Source organism: Podarcis cretensis, assembly GCF_951804945.1.
Source record: "Podarcis cretensis genome assembly, chromosome: 8".
Lineage (NCBI taxonomy): Eukaryota > Metazoa > Chordata > Lepidosauria > Squamata > Lacertidae > Podarcis > Podarcis cretensis.
Window position 1 is genome coordinate 87,633,025 of NC_137177.1, and position 24,423 is coordinate 87,657,447.

The following is a 24,423-nucleotide window of genomic DNA, read 5'->3' on the forward strand; positions in this document are numbered from 1 at the left end:
CGTGGCAGCATCTGCATATTCCCTCTCCCGCTGTTTTCCGTGTCTTGCTTTGCTTTTAGACCTGGCTTCTAGCTGCCTATCTCAACTCTCAACTGGTGGAATCCCAGAGTTCATTTTGCTGCCTGTGTGGAGATTCCACATTCCAGCGCACATGCAGTCTTGAAGGCTTCTCCAGCCATCCTTCCCAGTATGAGGCATTGACCTTTTTCTGTGCTGTTAGTTCCTCAAAATCCTCCTGAGCACAGCCACTTGTCTCAAGATGTGACAGACCTGCTGAGTCTGCCATGTTTTGGGATGTCAATGCAAAATAAATAGTGGGCAGGGCACAGGGGAGTCTTCTAGCCCTGCCTGTTGATGCAACATACAACATACAACAACATACACCCTTTTTCTCTGTAGCAGACAACCCTGTATAATGTACCAATCATTCTTGGCACTCTTGATGTTTAATGTACAGAACCAACGTGTGTTGGAAATTCTCATCTGTTGATATCAACTGATGTTAGAATTCCTCAGTCATAGTAAATCTTGGCATGTTTGAAGTACTTTTGCATTCCAGGCTGTTGATCTTCAGATACCTTAGATCAGTGGTGTCCAAACTTTTTTCAAAGATGGCCAGATTTGATGAAATGAAGGGCTGCGAAGGCTGACCAAAGGGCCTTTTTTTAGGATTGAAGTTGTTATTTCCAGATTAAACCAACCGACGGGCTGAATTAGGCCCCCGAAACGGACTTTGCCCATGCCTGCCTTAGATGATTTATTTCCTCATGGGCATAAAGTTTATAAATAGTATTGTGCAACATAATGTGAATTAGATTTTGGGAATCACTAAGGAAACTGTGTTCCACAACATACATGGAGAAGAAAGAACCACGTTGATTCCATTGCTAATCAATTCCTTAAAGGTAGAGAACTTGTCTCTTTTATACACTCTTTGTTGTTTTCTCACATTTTTTTTCTTTTAAACCTGTTTGGGAGACGGATCTTAGAAGAGTAGTGGATAATGTGCAGTGGGGGAAACCATGCCTCGCTCCCCCATTTAAATCTGCCTCCGCAAATATCCAAGAAAAATCTTTTTAAAATAGCCCATCCATGGTTCTTTACACATAACTAGAGTCAGTTCTCCTGTGTCGGGGGGGGGGGAGATATAACAAAAGTAGACCCTGTTCACACATGTGGCATCTTACAAGTGTGTGCACAACTTTTGGGTAGAGGTCATAAAGGACATTTCTGAAATAATAGGTGTACTGGTGCCTTTAGACCCCAAACTGTGTCTTCTATCAATTTCTGATAAATCAAATATGGACTTAATATATAAAACACTTTTTTGTGTTCATAACTGCTTGTTTAACCATATTGCAGGGCTGGAAGGAATCCTGGTTTTTCTTTAATCATTTGATTCAACAAAGTAATGTTTATTCTCATTTCTGAAAAACGAAGTTACAAATTGAGGGTATCTTGGGGTTCAGCTAGGCCTATGGATTTTGCCTCTGTTAGGTGGCCATTTGTTATTTAATAGGACAGGCCAATCATGGCGGTGGCAGCAAATCCTGATGAAATGTTGCTTTGCTTGGTATTCATAACATTTGTCTTGTACTCTCTCTGTATCAGGTTGGCTTTTGGTGTAACATCTAAATCATTGTGTACTTGAGAATGTACCTTATTTTATCAGGTAATGGCTGTGAACCATGGATGGGGGGGGGGGGTTGGTACTTTCCTCCCCTTTATATAATTTCATACTTTCTACTGGATTGTTACTTCGCTGTCATGATAAAGTCTTGAAAAATTAAATGGTAAATGGCTATCTAAAAATGGTCAAATGCAGTAAATTAGTAGAATGAGAACTGTGAAGCCTCAGTAAAGGTAAAGGTAAAGGGACCCCTGACCACTAGGTCCAGTCGTGGCCGACTCTGGGGTTGTGGCGCTCATCTCGCTTTATTGGCCGAGGGAGCTGGCGTACAGCTTCCGGGTCATGTGGCCAGCATGACTAAGCCGCTTCTGGTGAACCAGAGCAGCGCACGGAAACGCCATTTACCTTCCCGCCGGAGTGGTACCTGTTTATCTACTTGCACTTTGACATGCTTTCAAACTGCTAGATGGGCAGGAGCAGGAACTGAGCAACAGGAGCTCACCCCGTTGCAGGGATTCAAATTGCTGACCTTCTGATCGGCAAGCCTCAGTAATTAGACACAATTCTCCATTTTTTAAAACAACTTGCACAAATTAAATATTTGGCTTATTCAGGTTCACATTGTGTATCCAGGCCTACAAACATGGTTGGCAGAACTACCTAAAGGAGCCCACTGAACTGGAGGCCTTGAAAGTCCTGATCTCAGGACGGAGCTGGTATTTAATGTGGTGGTGGTATTTAGAAGGTTCCTTGCAGGTTTCCCTTTGAATTGCTATTACAGTGGTACCTCTGGTTGCAGACAGAATCTGTTCCGGAGCTCCAGTTGGATCCCAAGGTTTCCGCAACCGGAGGGACCGTTTCTGCACATGTGTGCACGGCGGTAGAGTGCCTTTGTGCATGCGCGCGCAGAGAACCTGGAAAAATATTTCCAGGTTTGCCACGTATGTATCCCGAAGGATACGTAACCAGAGGTGAACGTTAGAGGTACCACTTTACTTTCAAAGGGCTGGAATAGGGGAATGAAAATCTGGTGTTTGCTTCCCATAAAGTGGCAACACAGTTCTTTTAGAGTGTGGTTTTCACCCCCAAGCAAAATGTCAGGGTTTCAAGATTTGTGTTTCGTTTCCCCACGGCTGCATTTTTCCTAGCAGTTGCCCTTAAAGGTAGTCCCACCAGAAATATAAAATAAAATAATCAAGCTCTCCTGTTTGGTTTGTTACAGAGTCTAGCCCAGCTAGAGAACCTGTGCAAGCAACTGTATGAGACAACCGACACCACAACACGGCTCCAGGCGGAGAAAGCCTTGGTTGAGTTTACCAACAGTCCGGACTGCTTGAACAAGTGCCAGCTTCTCCTTGAAAGAGGGAGTGTACGTAGGCGGAGAAACCCACCACCCTGCTTTCAAACCACCTAAAGCGTTCTCTTGGTATTTGCCTGTGCTCATGGCTTGGTACAGAAAAGTACTGCGGGAGTCCTGCTGGTGTAGTCTCTCCTCTGCTCTGCTTACAGCCATGAACTTGAGAACTGATCACTATTGGGTCTCCTTCTGCTTTCATTTGGAGTAATTTACACAGAACCCTTTCTCAGGGCTTTCTATTTAAAATACTTCTAAAGCACTATAAAGGAAATTGAGTGGAACTATTTCAGAATTAATGTGGTCCACTCTTGAATGATAGTTCATAAGATTCATTGCAGACCAGCATGAGAATTCAGACACCTCCAACAGACTTCCACAGTTCCTAGCCTTGAACACCTCCTGTGATAAATCCTTGTGCTCTTCTTACACACTCTTTCCTCCAGTATACACAACAGTCTTTCCTTTGAATGCATCTGAGGATCAGACCCTCCTGTCTGTCATGGACTGGCTGAATGCAGAGGAATGGTGGAAGGGACCAGCTGGGGTACACCCAAGGAAGGAGAGGGCTCAGAGACACGGGATTGGTGGTGGGACAACGTTGAATGGTCATAGGGAGAAGAGGGAGCGGACTAGAAGGAGGTGGTGTCGGAAGCTGAAGAGATAACAGTTTAGTGAACAGGAAGAAGCTGTGGCAGAGAGCAGTCCAGAATCGGGCAGAAGCGGAGGCTGGAGAGGAGGGGGACTAAGATGCACAGATAAGGCAGGGAGTCTTCTGCCCTGGTCTCCTAGAATCCATAGAGGTATGAAGAGGGTGGAGCAAAGACAGACAAGGTGAATAAGTCTAGAGTTGCTTGGGAAGGACCTGGGGGGGGGGGAGAGATTTAGAGAGCTGTGGGAAGGTCGGATCTGCAGTCCTCGCTACTGCCTGATTGGGACAAGGCCTACTGGGAAGATTTGCTGTGTTCACTAGGCCTGAGCTGCTTTCATTTCTTTGAATACAGAGTTTACTTCACTGACGTATTGTGAGTTATCGCTGACTGACTCCCAGTTCATGCCTTAACACTGCCTCACCTTTGTGAACATACTTACATCCTTGACCTTTTTCCTTTCCTGTTTTTGCCTACAATTTAACCATTTGCTTTCTGTTTGTGTTTTACAGTCGTCTTACTCCCAGTTATTGGCAGCTACATGCCTTACGAAACTGGTGTCACGCACAAACAACCCTTTGCCCTTGGAACAGCGAATAGATATACGTAAGTAGAAGAAGAGAGCCAGCATGCCCAAGACTGAAATCAACTACATGAGGAGTTTATAAGATGCCCATGGTATTAAAAGAGGACGCCAAAATCTACAGTTGGGCAAATCAAAATATCAAAAACGTGCAGCAAGCTTTTGAGTTCTCCCAAGCTTTTCATCAAACAAGATGTTTCACAGGGGGAGGAAAAAAGTTCCAAGCACAAGGCTGATGTTGTAGCATTAAGATCAGCTTGTATGCCCAGGTCCAAGATAGTGGTGACTAGCTGAATAAGTCTCTCCCGGGTGTTGCAGATGCCAGGTTGCACACCTAGGATTCTGGGATAAAGAAACAATGGCTGCTCCTCATCACTGAGAAACTGACGTTGGGGGTGTAATCCAAACCAGTGGTGATAAACCTGTGGCCCTCCAAATGTTCTTGTACTACAGTTCCCGTCAGCTTCATTGATCCCAATGGTCAGGGATGATGGGGTTTGTTGTAGTATAGCAGCATCTGGAAGGCTGCAGGTTCCCCCTCCCAAATCTTAAATGAAGCACACATGTTTCCAAGCAGAACATCTAAACTTCAATTTATCTGAGAGAGGGGTCATCCAATGTCACATCATCCCCAAATCTGAAGTGTGTAACCTGCTAAGTGTAGCACTTGGGTGGGACTTATTCAGCCTTAATTTCTGTCTTGGGGCTGAGAAAGCAAGCTGACATTGGTGTCTCAACAAAAGCCTGATTTTTGCATTTTATTTTTCTTGTCCCCCCTTATCCTGTGATCTGTGTAGCATCTTAGCTGATGAAGAGTTCTGGAGAGTCGTTCATGGAGTTCAGTCGATTATGCTTGGTACATCCTGTGACAGCTGGCTGGTCCTAATAACAGTATTGCCAAACTGGATTTTGGAGTTTTTCTTATAGACCAGTGCAGCTACTTTTTGCTTTTTAAACTTTCGAGAGTTCTCTGTACCTTTCCTGAATGCTAGCCTTCAGTAATTGTAACAACTATTCAGTCGTTTAGTGGCACGATGCTTAATCACCATGCTGCTAGTATGTGACTTTTTTTGGCAAAGTTTTTTTTTAAAAAAATCATTTTTTAAAATGTACAGTGGTGCCCCGCAAGACGAATGCCTCGCAAGACGGAAAACTCGCTAGACGAAAGAGTTTTCCGTTTTGGAGGTGCTTCGCAAAACGAATTTCCTATGGGCTTGCTTTGCAAGACGAAAATGTCTTGTGAGTTCCTGCGGGTTTCCCCCCTTCCCCCCCCCTTTTCAAAGCCGCTAAAAACCGCTAAACCGCTAATAGCGCTAATCCGCTAAGCCGTCAATGGGCTTGCTTCGCAAGACGGAAAAAACGCTAGACAAAGAGACTCGTGGAACGGATTCTTTTCGTCTTGCAAGGCACCACTGTATATTAAATAGAGAGAACAATTATAACAACAGATTAAAAATTAAAAGATGAAAAACAAAGCTATAAAATAGGCACATAGAATGCGTACAGTAGCACATGGGTTAAAATAACAAAGTAAGTAAAGACTATCAGCCTTCTCAGTATTATCAAGTATAGTTCCAGATATGTTAGGCTTGTGACAAGCGTTGTCTTGAAAATGACAATTCCCCTGTATATGTCATTAAAAAATGCCAAATTTTATAATAAGTGCCTGGAGGTTCTAGTCCTTATCAAAATCTCAAATTATGCATAATTTTCTCCTATTATAGCTATATTCCAGAGTGAGTGGTACCAAGTGTTCACTGAAAAAAAATGGGCTGTTTTCCATTGAGTTGCAATTACCATTTGTGCTGCCAAGATCATATATAAGGCCAATTATTTTAAATCTTCCATTCTTCAGGAGGCATTTTGTCAAAGCTACAATTGCATGTGGCATGTTTTTCCAGGGGAGTTATGGGTTGGCTTTGTCTTATTGCATAATTATTTAAAACATGTTTACCTTTCCTTTCCTTAAGAAGCCCAATGCAACCTGCTAATGTAAACTGAAACAATTGCTTGTCAAAACTTTTTTAAATGGTTAACTAAGTCCAATAAGCCACCCATAAAGTGTTAAAACAGTCTAGGAACACAAGCAGCCATTTGAAAATAATTTAACCACAACAATTACATAGAGTACTATTGCATCTTACGTGGAGGCTCAATTCCTAGGGTTCCACATATATACCCAAGCCCTCGGAACCCTTACCCCCACAAGCACAAAGTGACCCAAGTGGACCTGGCAGAAAAATAACTTTTAAACTCTCTTCCTTGCTTGGAGGCCAAGGCCTGCTTAGTGCACTAACTCCAGCAGGCTAAAGATGCTTGCACAAAATCTCGTAGGAACACTGATGTCCCCAGAGATCTCACAAGAGCATCCCAGAATCAATGTGCTAAGAGGGCCTTACCCCACAAGCAAGAGGGAGAGCTTAAAATCTGTGCTTGGAAACCCCAAGTGGACCCAGCACTAAAAGCGCTTTAAAGCTCTCTGCCTTTGCTTGCATTTAACTTGCTAAGTTTCAACCAGGCAGCCTTCAACTACGTGAGGTTGAAATCACACAAGTTAAATACGCACAAGTACAGTCATGTCTTGGTTTTCGAACAGTTTTGGCTCCCGAACGCCGGAAACCCGAAAGTGACTGTTCCTGCTTGCAAACTATTTTTGGAAGCCGAACATCCAATGGGACTTCCTATTGCTGCAGGAGCTTCCTGCAGCCAATCAGAAGCCATGCTTTGGTTTCCAAACATTTTGGAAGTCAAATGGACTTTTGGAACGGATTCTGTTCGACTTCCAAGGTACAACTGTACAGTGGACGCTCAGGTTACGAACATGATCTGTGTGGGAGGCACGTTCGCAACCCTCAGCATTCGCGACCCACGCATCTGCGCACGCGTGGGTCATGATTTAGCGCTTCTGCGCATGCGCCGAAACACAGAAGTAACCCGTTCCGGTACTTCCGGGTTCGATGCAGTGCACAACCCGAAATCACACAACCCAAAGCGTCTGTAACCCGAGGTATGACTCTACTTCAAAAAGGGACCAACCCTTTATAGCCCAAAAGCCTTCTTGAAAAGGAAGATTATGTTCATCCCATGGAAGGCCGCTAGAGGGGGCAAGATGAGTGTCCCTTGTGGAGGAATTGCAGAGCCACTCACAGAGAAGACCCACTCTCCTTGGTCCCAACTAAACATATCTCTGGGGCGGTTGATACCCACAGCAGGGCCTCTGACACTCGTCAGCAGGTGGGCAGGTCCACACAGGAAAAGGTCATCCATCGGAAATTCTGGTCCCAAATCATAAAAGGCTTTCAAAGTCATTGCCAGCGCTTTGAATTAGGCCCAGAAGCAACTTGGGAAGCCAGCTTGGCTGTGTCAGTAAGGCGGTTGCTAAGTTTTACTCAAGTGTATAGATCCACCGAAATTAATGAACATGATTAAGTGAGGTCCATGAATGTCGGTGGGTCGGAGGGTAGTTGAAGGCTAACCAACGTATTTATGCGTCACCCTGAGCAAGTCTTTCCTCAATAAACTTGCTCTGAGGTTACTGTAAGTAGATAGAGTAACATTTGGCTAATGACAGAGAAGTGGACGCTTGACCTCAGAAGGGTTTGGATCTTTCCAGAGCCACATGTTTCCCCCCTCACCATTTCCTTTCCCAACGCATTCCATATGTGGTGTGGGGTCCTCAACATATAGCAGGTAGCATGTGCATGCCTGTGTAAAAAGGTAAAGGGACCCCCTGATCATTAGGTCCAGTTGTGGCCAACTCTGGGGTTGTGGTGCTCATCTTGCTTTATTGGCCGAGGGAGCCAGTGTACAGCTTTCGGGTCATGTAGCCAGCATGACTGAGCTGCTTCTGGCAAACCAGAGCAGTGCACGGAAACGGCGTTTACCTTCCCGCCGGAGTGGTACCTATTTATCTAATTGCACTTTGACGTGCTTCCGAACTGCTAGGTTGGCAGGAGCAGGGACCGAGCAACAGGAGCTCACCCAGTCCCGCATGCCTGGACACCCAACAGGCACAGCTATAGAAGCATAGAATTGCAGAGAGAGAATGGACATCAATGGCCATCTAGTCCAAGCCCCTGTGGTGGCTTTTCTGTGTTGCTGCAGCAGGGGGGAAACTTGTTTCAAAAGGTCAGCTTCAGGAGATGCTTTATTTATCAGTTTTTGGCTCCTGTCTTTGCCATTCTGCTTCATCTGGATGTTTCCGTGTCTTTCAGGGAACTACGTGCTCAACTACCTGGCCACCAGACCCAAGCTGGCAACTTTCGTTACGCAGGCACTAATTCAGCTCTACGCCAGGATCACAAAGCTGGGCTGGTTTGACTGTCAGAAAGATGAATATGTTTTCAGAAACGTCATCACTGACGTCACAAGGTTTTTACAGGTTGGCCGTTTCCTCCACCCCACCCGTCCCACTTGGCGTATGTAGTGGTTTCACCAAGAGGCTTCCCGGGATGCCACCAGACAGTCGTCACCAACCTAATGCTCTCTAGCTGTACTGTAACTCCCAGCCAGCAAGGCCATTTGGCACTGGGGCTGATGGAAAACCCTTCAAGGTGGTTTGCAACAATCAATGAAAATAATGAAACACAATAATAGAGAGTGCCCAAAATATTAAAACCAAAAACCATCAATGCCCAGTACAAAATCGCTTCTGCCCAAGGAATCTTAATTGTCTGTGTGTGTGTGTGTGTGTGCATTTGTCATCTTGCTGCTTTGACCTCCCTTGTCATTCAGTCTGACTCTGCCTGTTCCTTCTCCAGGACAGTGTAGAACACTGCATCATAGGAGTGACAATCCTGTCTCAGCTAACAAATGAAATTAATCAAGTAAGTGCCTCAGCCTTCGCCAGTAAACTCAGTGTCAACGCTTCTCCTTTGGATTGCTGCTGTATGTTATGCACCGATTTCATGACCTTTGGTGGTAAGAAATTGAGCACTCCCTCCAGAGATTAGTCTCAGCTATCTCAGGCTTCGTTTACACCTCTTCCCTATCCAGAGACTCAGAAGGGCACTGCTTTCTATGAAAAGCATTAAGTGATGGTGACCCAGAGTTCTTCCTCAGCCAAAAGTCCTCATTTCTTCAGTAAGAATGGCAAAGCCACTCTTTGCAAAATTGCAAATAATCACCCTCTTCCTCCAGCTTCTCCTTTCCAGGAATTTAGATGGCTCAGCCTGCACCCCATGCAAAGGAGACAGTCAACCTCAGTCGGGAAACTTGGGCATTGCCTGAATGCTGCCAGGCTGTCACAGTTTTGTTCTGCAGAACTGTAAATCTTTGAACGGTCTTCTAAATTCTTAGCTGGGATTCCTGCATTGCAGGCTGTTAGACTAGATGGCCTTTGGGTTCCATTCAAACCCTAGAGTTCTATGAAATTAGTGCTCTAGGTGGTTAAAGGGTAAAGGGACACCTGACCATTAGGTCCAGTCGTGGCCGACTTTGGGGTTGCGGTGCTCATCTCGCTTTACTGGCTGAGGGAGCCGGCATACAGCTTCCGGGTCATGTGGCCAGCATGACTAAGCCGCTTCTGGTGAACCAGAGCAGCGCACGGAAACGCTGTTTACCTTCCTGCCGGAGCAGTACCTATTTATCTACTTGCACTTTGACGTGCTTTTGAACTGCTAGGTTGGCAGGAGCAGGGACCGAGCAACGGGAGCTCACCCCGTCGCAGGGATTCAAACCGCCGACCTTCTGATCGGCAAGTCCTAAGCTCTGTGGTTTAACCCACAGCGCCACCCGCATCCCCCTCTAGGTGGTTAGCATGCTTTATTTACTGGCAGAGGGCAGTATATGGGGTGTTCTGCTGTTTCGTGTTTTTCCTTTATTGAGATGGTTACTTTGACTCTGCACTCTTTAACAGACACTTGAGTTCTAATGATCTCTTTCTCTCTCTATCTCTCTTTCCCTGCTCCCCACCCCACCCAGGCAGACACTACACACCCACTGACCAAGCACAGGAAAATAGCCTCTTCATTCCGAGATTCATCTTTGTTTGATATTTTCACTCTCTCGTGCAATTTACTAAAACAGGTGATGTGAGAACAACTTTTTTTGGTGGGGGGTGGAACTTTGGACAGTGTTTTCTTCTAGCTGTGGGTTTAGGACCCTGAAATTGCTTCTGTGAAGAATGCTCTGTCAAGCAAACACCTGTGTGGTTTTAAATTAGCTGAGCTGTATTGATGAGAAATTTAGTTGTCCTGAAAAGGGAACTAAATAATAATAATACCTTTATTGTCAATGTACAACCTGTGTACAATGAAATTAACCGAGCCCCCCCCCCAAACACTCAATCTCATTGCACTCTTTGTGCTTGTCGCACAACACACCAACCCCGAAAGTCAGTTGCACTATTATTATTTTCCGTTCAGCAGTGTAACAGCCCACAGATAGAAACTGTTTTTTAGCCTGTTGGTACGACTGATTATACTTCTGTATCTCCTGCCTGAGGGTAGAAGATTAAAAAGGTGCTGGCCAGGGTATGAATTGTCCCTGAGGATTTTTCTCGCTCTCCTAAGGCAACGATCCCTTGTGATGTCATCTATCGGGCTCAGGGGACAGCCCATGATATCATGTTCTGTGTTCACCACCCTCTGTAAAGACTTTCTGTCTGTGGCTGTCAAGTCAATGTACCACACTGTGATACAATATGAGAGGACAAGAAGCAGTGTTGGGTTCAAATTCCCACTTGGCCATGAAGCTCGCTAGGTGACTTTGAGCCATTCACTCACTCTCAGCCTCACCTATCTCACTGGCTTGTTGTGGAGGTTAAAAGAGGAAGGGGAGAATCGTGTACACCACCTTGGAGAAAAATGTGATGTGTGAATGCAGTACAGTGGTACCTCAGGTTAAGCACTTAATTCGTTCTGGAGGTCCGTTCTTAACCTGAAACTATTCTTAATCTGAGGTACCACTTTAGCTAATGGGGCCTCTCGCTGCGGCCGCGCTGCTGCCATGTGATTTCTGTTCTCATCCTGAAGCAAAGTTCTTAACCCGAGGTACTATTTCTGGGTTAGCGGAGTCTGTAACCTGAAGCGTCTGTAACCCGAGGTACCACTGTAAATAACAGAAATAAAGCAGCAGAAAATTGAGGGTAGGCACTGAATAAAAGCCATGTCCTTTTACATGGTTTTGTATGTTTTGTAGTATTTTATGCACTGAGACTTGCCGTTATTTTTGTTTTTTATAGATTAGTAATTCTTTATTGTAATCAATAAGTATGAACTGTCTATTATTTGCTGATGTTTAATTTTACTGTTTACTATTAAATTCTAATGCATTATTAACTATTGCTTTATTTAAGTTGTTTATTTTAAAGTTATTGTGACTTTTTTTATTGGTTCAGATTGTTATTATTAGTGTTCAGTTTTTTATTATGTTTTTATATGTGTTGGATATAAAACCCAACCAGATGGGCAGGGTATAAATAAATAAAAACATTATTATTATTTATTTAAACTGAGCTCCACAGGAAATAAAACTCCACTTTTTCTTTTACTGTAAGCTTGGGGCATTCCAGTGTTTCTGGTAGGGGAGGCCTGAGATGAAACCCTTTTGCCTTTCCACTCCAGGATTCCCTTTCCTTTCGGCTTGGCAGCTGTCTTGAACTCTGCCCATTAACAGATGCGGTTTTCCATTCTATTTTTCTTCTTCTGGTAGGCTTCAGGGAAAAACCTGAACCTGAACGATGAAAGCCAGCACGGCCTCCTCATGCAGCTTCTCAAGCTCACACACAACTGCCTAAACTTCGACTTCATTGGTACATCTACAGATGAGTCCTCAGATGACCTTTGCACCGTGCAGATCCCCACCAGCTGGAGATCAGGTAAAGGACCTTTCTTCCCTGCTCTGGCCCAGCTGTGAGAGGCCTTGGGAAGTTGAGCTGTATGAGGGGAACTTGATCAACAGCAGGTGTGACTTTGCAAGCTGTGCGCAGTCTTCCCATTCTCTGAGTGACCAGTGTGCTGACAGATCCCCAATTTAAGTATTCCTGTGCTGGGGCTGTTGAGAGTTGTAGTCCAAAACATCCAGAGGGCACCAGGTTGGCACAAGTGAAGTGCTTTAATGCTCCACGCTGTAGCTTGTATGGAAAAAGATGAGTATGGAGTTGTAAAATGTCTAGAAATTTGTGCCTGAGTTTTGATTTTTTTAATACTTTCCTCTTCCCTCCTTCTCCCTTTTCCCTTGCATGTGGTGAATGATTGGATGGATGTTTAGTGCAACTTTTACCATCCTGGTGCAGCCTCTAGGTTTTGGACTGAAACTCGCATTGACCACAACTGGCCAGCGGTGTAGTGGGGGCAGTGTTGGGAGCACAGCCACACATGCTGGGGTTGATGGGAGTTGTAGTCCAAAACTTACTGAGTACACCAGGTTGAAGAGGGCTGGTTTAGTAGAAGCTTTGAAAACAAAGAGCATAAGACTGCACTTTTAATCAAGGCTGTACTTGATAGTTGCTGCTCAGTTCATGCCAATTGAAAAAAATTCTCTCCAGAATGACCGCCTCCCTCAATGGGGAACCAGCACGGGGTGGGGGGAATCTTTCAGCAGAAACATTCTGCAAATAGCATTGGTTTTCATTTTGTTGTTGTCTTAGAAAGAAAACAGTATGCTTCTGCATGCTAGGTTCATTCAGCAGCTGCTGCTGAATATTAGAGAATTTTCTTGTACAGTGGTACCTCTGGTTGTGAACGGAATCCGTTCTGGAGGCCCGTTTGCAACATGAAGCGCCGTGTCTGCACAGGTGTGCGGCGTGATTTGGTGCTACTGTGCATGCGCAAAGTGCAATTTAGTGCTACTGCGCATGCATGAGCAGAGAAACCTGGAAGTAACCCTTTCCGGTACTTCTGGGTCGCTGCGGGACGCAACCTGAAAAATGTAACATGAAGCAAACATAACATGAGGTATGACTGTATTGAAGTCTGAAAGCTCTGTGTTTCCAGTCTCAGCTCTGGGTGGGCGGTGATGTTTAAAATTTCTATACCGTCTTCATCTGAGGATCAAAGGGCGGTTTACAGTAGAAAAACACAGAAATACACCCCACAGTAACAAACAAAAACATAGTTTAAAAGGCCATGGTTTGTTTAATTAGGCAAAGGTCTGGGAGTAGAGGAACGTTTTTGCCTGGCGCCTGAAGATATGTAAAGGTGGCAGGCAAGCTTCCCTAGGGAAAGCATTCCACAAGCAGGGAACCACTTTTTATATATGGATAACTCCTGCTTTGCTTCCTTGTGACACATCAGCTTTAAGTCGAAGCCTCATTTCACACTGAATTTAAGCCAAGTTATATGCGACATGAGAAGAAGCACTCCTGGATCTCCTGAGGTCTTTCAGCATCTTTAAAAGCAGTTAAGAGTGGGGATTAGGGCCATGATGCTGTAGATTGGCCTCCAGTTTTAGAATAATAGAGTTGGAATGGACCATGAGGGCCATCTAGTCCAATGCGCTGTAATGCAGGAATCTTAAAATGATTATGAAAGACCCGTCAGTGCCAAGGGTGTTGGTAGGGATGCTGCGCTGAGCAAAGCTGAAGGCCTGAGATAGGCACGAGTGCTGGGTTGAACCACTTTGCCAGAGTTCGGGTATCCACAGTGATGTGTTGTTTGTTTCTTCCAGCCTTTCTAGATTCCTCAACTTTACAGCTGTTTTTTGACCTGTACCATTCCATCCCTCCTACGTTTTCACCTCTGGTGAGTGTGGCATTCCTGACTCAGTGGGCAGGGGCATACGTTCCAGGGGCACACATCCCCTTAAGAAGATTCACAGGTGGATTTGATCACCCTGTTGGGAGATCAGGAGGAAGTTTTCCTCCCTCCCTCCGCAAAATGGTTACCTGCTTGTTTGCATTGTCTTTCCACAACCTATGTGCCAATGCAAGTGTGTATTTGGTTTATATTTTATTCCAGACAGCTTACGGTTCTCCCTTTTATTCACCCTCCTACCTTTAGGTCTTATCGTGTCTAGTGCAAATCGCCTCTGTACGTAGGTCCCTATTTAACAATGCAGAAAGAGCGAAGTTCCTGTCTCATCTCGTTGATGGTGTCAAGCGAATACTGGAAAACCCTCAGGTGAGTCTGTCAGAACTGTGGATGGGAGTTAAACCGTGTGTGTGTGTGTGTGGTCACAAACTGCCTCTTGAAGCTTGGAAACAGTGGAGATCCAAAGGCCCATGGAACTTAGCAACAGGTGGTAAACTAGCTGGCAACCAGGGCAAAGCTTAAGAGGGTGAATAAACACAAAACTTCTTGGTACATGTGGTTAACTTTGGGCAGGCAAAATCGGAGGGGGGGAAATAAGTGGTTGTAACTGAGAAAATGTCACAGGATTGAGATCCGTCAGTATGTGAGTGCTTCATATTGAAACCAGCAACGAAAAGATTTTTTTGGCAAGTCTCTGTGCTGAGCTCTGCAACCTATAGTACACACACATGTGTTTATTGCCGTGTTCACTCTTCAGTTTTTTAGTCACTCCTTCCATATCCACTGACTGTGCTCTGTTCTCATTGGACTGTTATTCCAGTTGTTGAAAACCACTGGAGAGGAGAGTGCTCTTGCACAGGTTTCCGATTGGAACATCTGGTTGGCATTGTGAAAAGAGGATGCTGGACTAGATAGGCCTTTGGCACAACCCAGCAGTCTCTTCTTATGTTTCCTCCCCCCCCCCCCCACTTCTGCAAACCTTTTCCCCAAGTTGCTGATTCCTTCTTGTGTGTGGACGGTGCCTTTTGTGGTAGGTAAAGGCAGGAACTTGGAACAAGGTCTCTCTTTGTATATCTGTTTATTCTGCTAGATAATAAGAAGCTATAAAGAGATGCAGGTCACAAGAACCTCAGCCTACTCCAGGCTTCATAAAGTTCACCCGGCCAGTACCTGCCATTCTTGGTGCACAACAGGTTTGAGCGACATTGCTGTGCCCCATCTGAAGACAAGGGCAGCTGTTGACTCCACACCGTGTGCCAGGCTGGTTCATGGTGGTAGGACGCCCACCACCATTGCAGAGCCAGTCAGAGGTCTTAGGTGCTCAGTTATTTAGTGCCTGAACAAATTAGTGTTTCAGATATTGTACTTAAATGGCAGCCCCTACCACCGGCAGTGTTGGGCTTCTGTTGCCTGGACTCTCAGGTAGACCCATTCATTGCATGCCACAGTGATGAGCCTTCACTAGTCCCCAGCCATGGGAACAGATGTTTTTTGTGCTGTGCCACACTTTTATGTTGTGAACTGCCCTGTGATCTTCAGATGGAGGGTGGGATACAAATTAAATAATCAATCCTGTTTACTGATTCCTGTGCCATGACCCATTTCGAAATTTGTTCCTTTCCCAGAGCTTGTCAGACCCAAACAACTACCATGAGTTCTGTCGACTTCTGGCCCGCCTGAAAAGCAATTACCAGCTCGGGGAGCTGGTGAAAGTGGAAAACTACCCTGAGGTCATCCGCCTCATTGCGAACTTCACAGTAACCAGCTTGCAGGTGAGAAGCTGTGTGGTTTGGCACTGTGTGCGTGTGTGTTGCGGAGGGAGGGTTTTCAGCAGGGGGAGAGCACCCAAAATCACACTGCAAACTTTGACCTCGTTAGGTTGAAACTGAGAGGGGCGTGGTGGGCGGCCCTCTCAGAGTCTCCTGCTGTGGGTATATAAGGTGCATAAGGTAATATTGTGCCCCCTGTCATTCAAGTAATATTGTGCCCCCTGTCATTATGCAGAATTGCCTTGGTTTGTTCCTCACTGCACAGCATTTTAGCTCATTCGGAACAGAAAACACTTCCAACCATGCAGACCACAGCAAGGCAAAGCATACCGTCTGTCAGGGCCACCAGTCTTCGAAACATCTCCTCTCCCCATGTGTGGGAAACGTACTGACGTTAGGTAGCCTGCATGTGAGGGAATTTAGAAAGTGTGTGAAAGGATATTATTAGGAGAATCTGCTTACTGTATGTTTCTGTAATGTTTGTGTGGGGGGAAATCTCAGCCTTGGGCCTGTTTGATAGAAAGTAGACACTGAATTCTTCTTGCTTAACCAGGCACCCAGCTCTGATAATGCAGGCATGCTTTTCCTCTGAGAATGTGACTTAATTTCTGCGCATGTGTAAAGCTAAGGTGAGGGAGTGCCTCTGTATAAGCTACTCTTGTTCTGACCAAATAAAAGCTATCGTAAACGTTGCAACTGGAGTGGTGAATAGAAGAAAATCCGCAACCTTGGCCAGCGTGGCAGAATCTTGTTTGATTTTATAAAAATGGAGGAGCTTCCTTTGTTGTATTCAGGTGCTGAGATGCACGACACCCCCCCCCCAAAAAAAATAAGGACGTTCAAGGTCCCAAGTACTGACTTTAGGTTCCCCTTTAGAAGCATACAGGTGTCTAAAGAGATCTCCACTGTGCTGCTTACTCTACTTACAAATGTTGACGGCTGTTTGCTTGAATGGCTCCCATGTCCTTAAGCCCAAAGGCTGGGGGTTGGGGTGGGAGACGCTGGCCAGCCCGCAAGTGGCATTCCGTTTCCTCCCCTTTGTTCCTACAGCACTGGGAATTTGCTCCGAACAGCGTTCACTATCTCCTGAGCCTGTGGCAGCGCCTGGCAGCGTCCGTTCCTTACGTCAAAGCCACAGAGCCACACATGCTGGAGACTTACACGCCTGAAGTCACCAAAGCTTACATCACCTCCAGGCTGGAGTCTGTGCACATCATACTGAGGTAAAGAGGCCAAGGGGAAAGTGGTACTCAAGGAGTGGAGGGAGAACAGCCTGCACAAGTCCTAGTTTGGTACCTAAGCAGTTCAGGACCCAGTTATCTGAAGGACCCCTGTACCCATACGTACCTACACAAGCTATAAGCTTGGTCCTGCGGCTGCTGTCCAGTGCACTGGTAAAAGCTGTTAGGTTGGTGAGTACCAGCAGCAGCGCATTTTTTGTGGTGGCCCCCTAACCCTACAACATCCTTCCCAGGGAAATACACATGACTCCATCTCCCCCTCTCATAGGCCTTTTTTCATTCTGGTCTGTGTTGGGGTGATTTTAGGGTTGCTGTGTTTTAAGAACTTGGTTTTATCTGCTGCATCTGCTCGTTTGTTTTTTAAATGCTTTACAACTTGGGGATTTTAATATTGATCTGTTGTTGTGGGAGTTATTACCTGCAGAAAAATATGCTGTGGTTATTTATTTACTTATCAGTCTTACTTGTAGCTCCCTCTTATTTGAATGTTCTCAGTCCCAGAGTGGGAAGCAAAGTAAAAAAAAAATTAAAAACCATAGAAAAATGATATAGAAAAATTCAAAATCATATCAACAGGACCAATAAACAGCTAAACAATTCTATCATAAGGTAAACAGGTAAAATTGCATCAGCATAAATGAGTGAGTGAGTGAGTGAATGAATGAATGAATGAATATTTCCAGTTTAACAAAATGTGGGCCTTGGGCTCAACAGAGCTGCCAGGTAGTGATTTACAGGTGAATTTGCTGGCCTCCTCCAGAGAGTTGCCACAAAACAACAGCATAGTGGGCCTTGCCTTACAGCCTAGAGGTGAGAACTGAGCAGCGTTTTTTGGGAAACAAGCTTGATCCACCTTCTGGGAGCCGCGTTTCACTCTCTCTCCCTGCCTTTCTGCTTGCTCCCCATGCAGAGACGGCTTGGAAGATCCACTGGACGACACGGGCCTCGTGCAGCAGCAGCTAGACCAGCTGTCCACTATCGGGCGCTGTGAATATGAGAAGACGTGTGCTCTCCTTGTGCAGCTGTTTGACCAGTCAGCTCAGTCCTACCAGGAGCTGTTGCAGAGTGCGACAGCCATCCCTGTGGATGTGGCTGTGCAGGAAGGTGAGGGCCCAGAGATCAGCTGCATCGCTCCTGTCCATCACAGCAAAGAAGATTTCAGGGAAAGGGGTTGTATAGGGTGCTGCTGCTGCTCCTAGCCAACCCAGTGTACTTTAAGATTGTGACCCTTTGTGCATATTTTAATTAGTTTGTCATGGGTATTTGCTGTGAATTTTTCAGGTTGTAAACTACTTTGAACAGATCTTGGAAAGGGGCACGTGAATTGCTTTCCTCCAGAGATTTGTCAGCAAAGCAGATATGACATGCGGCAGGAAGGGACTCTGTTTTGCTGCCCTCTCTTGCATCATTTGCTGCAAATTATAGTATGTGTTGCAGTAATGGAGCAGTGGAAATGGCAAAGGATTTTGGGACAGTAAGAGAGTAGGTGGCAAGTTTCAGCTTAAGAGAAAAATATCAGAGGAAAGGGGCATTAGCACCTATTAGATGCTGGTTGAAACTGCTGAGGTTAAAGAAAAAAGAATAGCAGTTGTCACCTGTGGTTAGGAGGAAGAAGAAATTAAAGCGCTGGCATAATCTGCTATTTAAAGCCACTGCTTTTAACTGCTTCTAACTATAAAATCAGCAGTGCAACAGATTATCTACTTTCAGAAGTAGAGTGGTTGAGATTTTTTTTGTATGGACTGTAGATGCAAGGGAATCCCACCTTCCCCAGTTTCAGGGAAACACTTCTGTGGATCAGGACTCTTGCTCTTCTGGTTTCAGGACGCCTGACATGGCTCGTCTATATCATTGGGGCTGTGATTGGTGGCCGAGTGTCATTTGCCAGCACAGATGAGCAGGACGCAATGGACGGCGAGCTGGTTTGTCGGTAGGAGCCATTGGATTCCTTAGCAGCCCTGGTTTCTTCGTGGTGAAAACACTAGAATATGGAAAGGGCCATAATGAAGAGCTGTTATCTGGGATTGGTGGCTGGCTGGGTGCGTGGGAGAATTAGTGGCACAGCTCTGTGGTTGCTCTTACCTTCAGGATTATCACGAGGGCTGTGTACTGCACAAGTTTGAACTCTGAGGAGCGTCCATTCCAGAATTAGTGGAAGCAGAATAGATTATACAAATCTCCATCTTATTGTGCAGAGACTGCTTGCACATAGAGGGGTTCCTCTTGCCAAATACAAGTTGTGCATTCTGGGGTAAAACATAATTAGGAAAGTATAGAAAACGCTTCTAAAACAGCAGACAACATTGGGTGAGAAGCATTTTGAACTTGACTGAATACTTAACATTCTACACAGGTCAGGGATCCCTGAGAGTCTTTTAAGCCCTTGTAGTGGATTTTCTTCAATTAATCACGCCAGTTGCGGCATCATCTCTGATCATGCATGCATGCATGCTTTTCCTCTGAGATTGTGACTTAATTTTTCTGCTTGTGTAAAGTTAATGCACAGGAATTCCACTAGATATGCCTGTGTTTACTCACAAGCCTTTGAACGCTGTTTTTGTGAGTTCCCAATGGTTGCTGTTGTTCTGACCAAGTAAAAGTTGTTTTAAACATCACAACTGGAGTAGTTAATCAAAGAAAACCACTACACCCTCTTTGGCTCAATCCTACCTAAAATTTTGGGCAGTGCATTGAGTCATTTTCAGCCTGTAGAGAGCACAGAAGCCTGACTGAATATTCCCCCTGCCCATTGATACAATTCGTTCTTGCATGCTGCTGACTGGTGGTTGGACACCAGTGAACTGGAGCAAGTCCCGTGTCTCAGAGGCACCTTCCAGTGGTGACTATCATGGCCGCAGGCTGCCTAACTGCCCGGTGGCTGCATCTTTAGTCTGGTGTCCAGTGACACAAGTGTCTGCCCTACAGTTAGCCCCCTCTCCTTGTGTCGAGAGTGTGTGCAGAGTTCTGCAGCTCATGCTCTTAATGCCTGCGTTCATCTAACATTGGGGTAACAAAGAGGCACCCTTTCCTCATAGCAGGGGCAATCTCAAACTTGCTGGCTAAGTACTGAGCCTCTGTGATGTTGCATGACCTTCAGTGCCCACCCCCTCACTTGTTGCCTCTCTAGGGTTCTTCAGCTCATGAACCTAACCGACTCGCGCCTGGCTCAGGCCGGCAATGAGAAGCTTGAGCTTGCCATGCTGAGCTTCTTTGAGCAGTTCCGGAAGATCTACATCGGAGATCAGGTGCAGAAGTCTTCCAAGGTAAATGCCTCCTCGGCCTCCTAGTGGCTTTTATGTTTTCGGACCTACCTGCTCTCATGCCATAATGAAAGGCTCCACCTGCGACTGCTTTTTTGTGAGTTGCTGGCTGTTGGAAGTCGGCCACGGTTAAGGCTAGTGGCCAAAGCAGAAGTCAAATGTTTTCATCTTGCAGCTTCTTCGTACCCAAATCGAGAGGTGCAGGGTGCTTGGAGGAGTTCCAAGTGAATGCTTCCTCCAAATGGGGAATACCGGGGTGGGGTCTGGGCTAGACAGAGGGCAGCATGGCTGTGAAGCCCAAAAGAGCTACCCCACAAGCAGCAGGAAAGAAAGCCTGAGCTCTATATAGCTATTGATGGCTACTAGCCACAATAACTATGCTCTGCCTCCACGGTTATGCCAAAACGCTGGAATACCAGTTGCTGGAAAGCACTGGAGGGGAGAGTAGTTCCTGTGCTCAAATCCTGCATAACTACAGTGAGAACAAGATGCTGGACTAGACAGGCCATTGGCTCTTCTTGTATTCTTAAATGATTCTAGGAGGCAGGTGCCACACTAAACAGCCATTGAGTGTTGTGGTTTCTTTTTCCTGACCTGCTAGGCTTCTCTTTCCTCCAGGCACCTTTGGTCTTAAAGGAAAAATAACAATTTCTATGGAGGCCTCTAAGCTTGACTTTGTTTTCTGCTTCTAGCTATATCGGCGGCTCTCGGAGGTCCTTGGGCTGAATGATGAGACCATGGTCCTGAGTGTCTTCATAGGGAAAATGTAAGTGTTCTGACTCCTTGCCAGTTGCGCTTGTCCATCATACATCTCTGAAGCCCTTGAGCCTCTGCTGGGATGCTCAGAGAGTAGAGAAGGAACACCTCCTGGCTACAGGCTGAACCTTGGGCCTGAGTTTGGCTGATGGGCTGCTCCAGAGATGCACCTGTCCTCCTCTATGCCTTCCCCCACATGAGATTTCTCCTCCCAGCAGCAGTTTTACCTGGAGAGGAACTCACCTGCCTAGGCAGGAGTGAAAAGGCATGCTCTGTTTTGCACGCCAGCCACCTTCCAAGGCAGGACTGTTTTGCCCTTGCCAACCCCCTGGTAGCATTGCTCCCTTCTTGAAGGCTCCCTTCTTGCAAGTGTGGCCTGGGGTGAGCCAGTCGAGCTCCTGAGGGGCCAAGGGGGCCAAGCACTTCCCTCCCTAGCCCCCAGGCCAAATCAGCCCTTGGCTGCCCACCTTGAGGCCTGTGGCTGCTGGGTGAGACTCTTCACAAGGGCTTCTGGAATTCTGCAGCCGGTGGTGGAAGGGACAGGTTGCCTCACGGCGTGTTGTCACTGCCGCAGGATTCTCTTGCCCTTGCTGCAGAAATCGGCCCAACAGTGCCACAGCATTCCACGGGCCCTGAGTTTGGGCCAGTGTAGCTTTGGGATCCAAGTAGTGAAGATTATCTGAAGGATAATTTTCTAGTCAACCAAATGTAAGTACTGTGACTTTACGCTGGTATTTTCTGGCTTGTGTCGTTGTCTGTGGCTTTAGGGGAGGATGGAGATGGGTGAGAGAAAGAAGGGGCAGTCTTGAATCTGAGTGCATTTTTTTTCTCCCCTTCTAGCATCACCAACCTGAAGTACTGGGGGCGGTGTGAGCCGATCACCTCCAAGACACTACAGCTTCTCAACGACCTCTCCATTGGATATCCTTTTCAGCAGACCTCTTCCTTGGGTTTGGGCACCAAATTCACACATCATCACAGTTGCATGCAGCTGTCAGGCAAAGCCAGGCTTCCTTGCTTTGATGTCCTTCGGGGCTCACTGTCCCATTTCCAGCCTGGCACTTGATAACTTGGTCTGCCTCAAAATCATCATCTCATTTCTCATTTTGCCCAGAAAAAAATGGCCCCTACCCCCTAGGCGATTGATTCCAGGGTTTTGCACTAGAATAGGTTCAATTCATTTTCTTAACTCGCTTTGTATTTGTAAAGTGCAGATAAATTGGGGAAGAAGCTTAGCTTAGTTGGGTAGGGAACAGGAGGGATCTGGCTTCTCGGATAGCCTCTTGCTGTCCTGGCTTCTGGGATAGCCGCACGAAGCCTCTCCCGGGCAGCGGGATGAAGGCTCCCCCTGCCCAGAAGAGGCTGCTCACGGCTAAGGCAGAAGGCTCCCCCAAGAGCCGCGCTCCCTTTAAAGAGTGCGCGGAGCCTGTGTGTGGCTCTTGGGGGCTTTTCCCCGAGGAGGAAGAAGGGCAGTGATGGGCCACACATAATCTCTGAGCGCTCTTTAAAGGGAGCGCTGAGCAGAGCCTCCTGCCTGCATTCACTCCATAAGACGCACACACACCCCCTTACTTTTTAGGAAGGGAAAAGTGCATCTTGTAGAGCAAAAAATACAGTAATTAATAATTATGGGCTGGAAGAGGACCCAGAAGTTGCCTTTTCAACTCCCAGCCCAATGCGGATTAATCTCTGCAGTCCTGACCATAACTAGGGAGCAGATCTACCACATGAATGTACTTGCAGAGCAGGTAACTTGCACACAGCAGAAGGAAGGTGAAAATCCCATGGTGGCTATGTTCTGCCCCCACAGCTGGAGGCAGCAGTGTTTCTGAAAATCCATTACTGGAAACACAGCAGAATGCTGGACTGGATGGACCATTTGCCTGAGCCAGCAGGCATGTCTCAAGTTCTTAGGGTCACTAGCCAGCCTGACCTATGGGTCAGCAATGGAGTGTGCATGAGTACACGCAACTGCAGATATTGCAATAGACATCTTTGACATTAAGGGCCTAACTCAATCAGTCACGCTGGCTGGGGTGATGGAAGTTGTAGTCAGAACAATCTGGAGAGTACCAGGTTGAGGAACCCATCTCCCCGGGTTTGCGTGAGGCTACCTTGTTGGCAGTACCAGGAACCATCCCTTCATCCTCCCAGGGCTTTCTAACCAGTTTTTGACTGGTGCTGTTTCCTTAACATGGCTTCTACCTACAGCAGCGTTAGGAAACTGGTGAAACTCAGCGCTGTGCAGTTCATGCTGAACAATCACACGGTAAGCTTTCAGCCATCTCTGATGCTTCACTGAGGTTGAGTGAATTTTCATGGTGAAAGGTGTCCTTGATTGTTTCTTAGGATGAAGTCTTCCTGGCCCAGGTAGCTTCTGTTCCCAAGGTCTCTGCTGAATACATGGCAGCTCTCATGTCTTCTCTCAAGGGTTGTTGCTTGTGCTGCGCTGCCCCCCTGTGGTGGCTTTTCATGCCGTGCTTCTAGATGGCAAAATTCTCCTACACCCATGCATGAATCATCATGGGAGGCCTCTGTGCTGACAATCTGAGAGACAGAGATGGAGAGAGACTGTAAATTGAGGAATTGAGGGCAGCAGAACTAGCAGCATCTTTGCAGCCCCCTCCAATTCCCATGCGACATCCCCAGCATTCTAGGCTCAGTTCCTCAGTAGTCTTTGTAGATATGCCACAAATGAGTTATTCTAGATCAGTGGTTCCCAAACATTTTTGAGGTCCCACCCCTTTGGTTCCATGAGCTTACCCGCAGTGCCCCCACCCTATAAAAAACATACAGAATAGTGGTTTGCCCAGCCCAGTAAGACAGATAATAGCACAGTAAAATTCAAAACAGTAACCATTAATTGTACATTTATCTAAAAGACAATAAAAACTGTTTAGTTCAATTAATTAAACAAAATTGGTGAACTCGATCAGGTGATGCCAGGTTTCCAAAGCCTATCACTCATTTATACCTCCGGTGCCCCTCTGCTGCCCTCCTGCCTCTTAGCACCCCCCAGGTCATCCCCCACACTCCGGAAGGAGCCGTACCACCCACTTTGGGAACCACAGATCTAGAGGCTGGGCTACGTGTTTGAAAAACACGGCTGCCCTTCAAGATTGCTAGAAGCCTGCTGTTTTGTTCTTGGGCATAACCCATTGTCCTTCCTGCTTGTCCCCAAATCCACATGGCAACGGAGCTCTGGGATGTCTGCTGTGACTGTTTTGGACCCTCAAATCCAGCCTGCAGACCCGCCCTTCTGTTAGTCCCTTGTAGGATAATGACAACCTGAAAAAGAGAGAGAACCCTTTCAGTTTATAAAAGCCTTGTCTTTCTGCTTGCCTGGAAATAACTATTGCACCCCCAGGTAATTAGGCAGGTCCCTTGGCTTCCTCTCCATGAGTTTATAGTCTGTCATCTCCTTTGCACACACCTCCACAACCCTGGATCTGAGATATCAAAGCATCCGAAATACGAGCAGAAGGAAG

The 24,423-nt window shown here is 46.3% G+C and overlaps 1 protein-coding gene across 1 annotated transcript in view; it reads left to right on the forward strand.

Annotated features, from left to right (window-relative positions):
* The window catches only part of XPO7 (exportin 7), a 50,741-nt gene that overhangs the window by 10,390 nt on the left and 15,928 nt on the right, over nucleotides 1-24,423 (forward strand). The window contains exons 2-17 of the mRNA XM_079987446.1: nucleotides 2,853-2,999; nucleotides 4,147-4,240; nucleotides 8,432-8,598; nucleotides 8,978-9,043; nucleotides 10,140-10,244; nucleotides 11,871-12,036; nucleotides 13,827-13,900; nucleotides 14,159-14,278; nucleotides 15,535-15,681; nucleotides 16,729-16,901; nucleotides 17,830-18,023; nucleotides 18,744-18,849; nucleotides 20,047-20,182; nucleotides 20,872-20,945; nucleotides 21,776-21,856; nucleotides 23,141-23,204. Coding sequence (XP_079843572.1) covers nucleotides 2,853-2,999; nucleotides 4,147-4,240; nucleotides 8,432-8,598; nucleotides 8,978-9,043; nucleotides 10,140-10,244; nucleotides 11,871-12,036; nucleotides 13,827-13,900; nucleotides 14,159-14,278; nucleotides 15,535-15,681; nucleotides 16,729-16,901; nucleotides 17,830-18,023; nucleotides 18,744-18,849; nucleotides 20,047-20,182; nucleotides 20,872-20,945; nucleotides 21,776-21,856; nucleotides 23,141-23,204 — 1,914 coding nt within the window. The remainder of the gene's footprint in view (nucleotides 1-2,852; nucleotides 3,000-4,146; nucleotides 4,241-8,431; nucleotides 8,599-8,977; nucleotides 9,044-10,139; nucleotides 10,245-11,870; nucleotides 12,037-13,826; nucleotides 13,901-14,158; nucleotides 14,279-15,534; nucleotides 15,682-16,728; nucleotides 16,902-17,829; nucleotides 18,024-18,743; nucleotides 18,850-20,046; nucleotides 20,183-20,871; nucleotides 20,946-21,775; nucleotides 21,857-23,140; nucleotides 23,205-24,423) is intronic.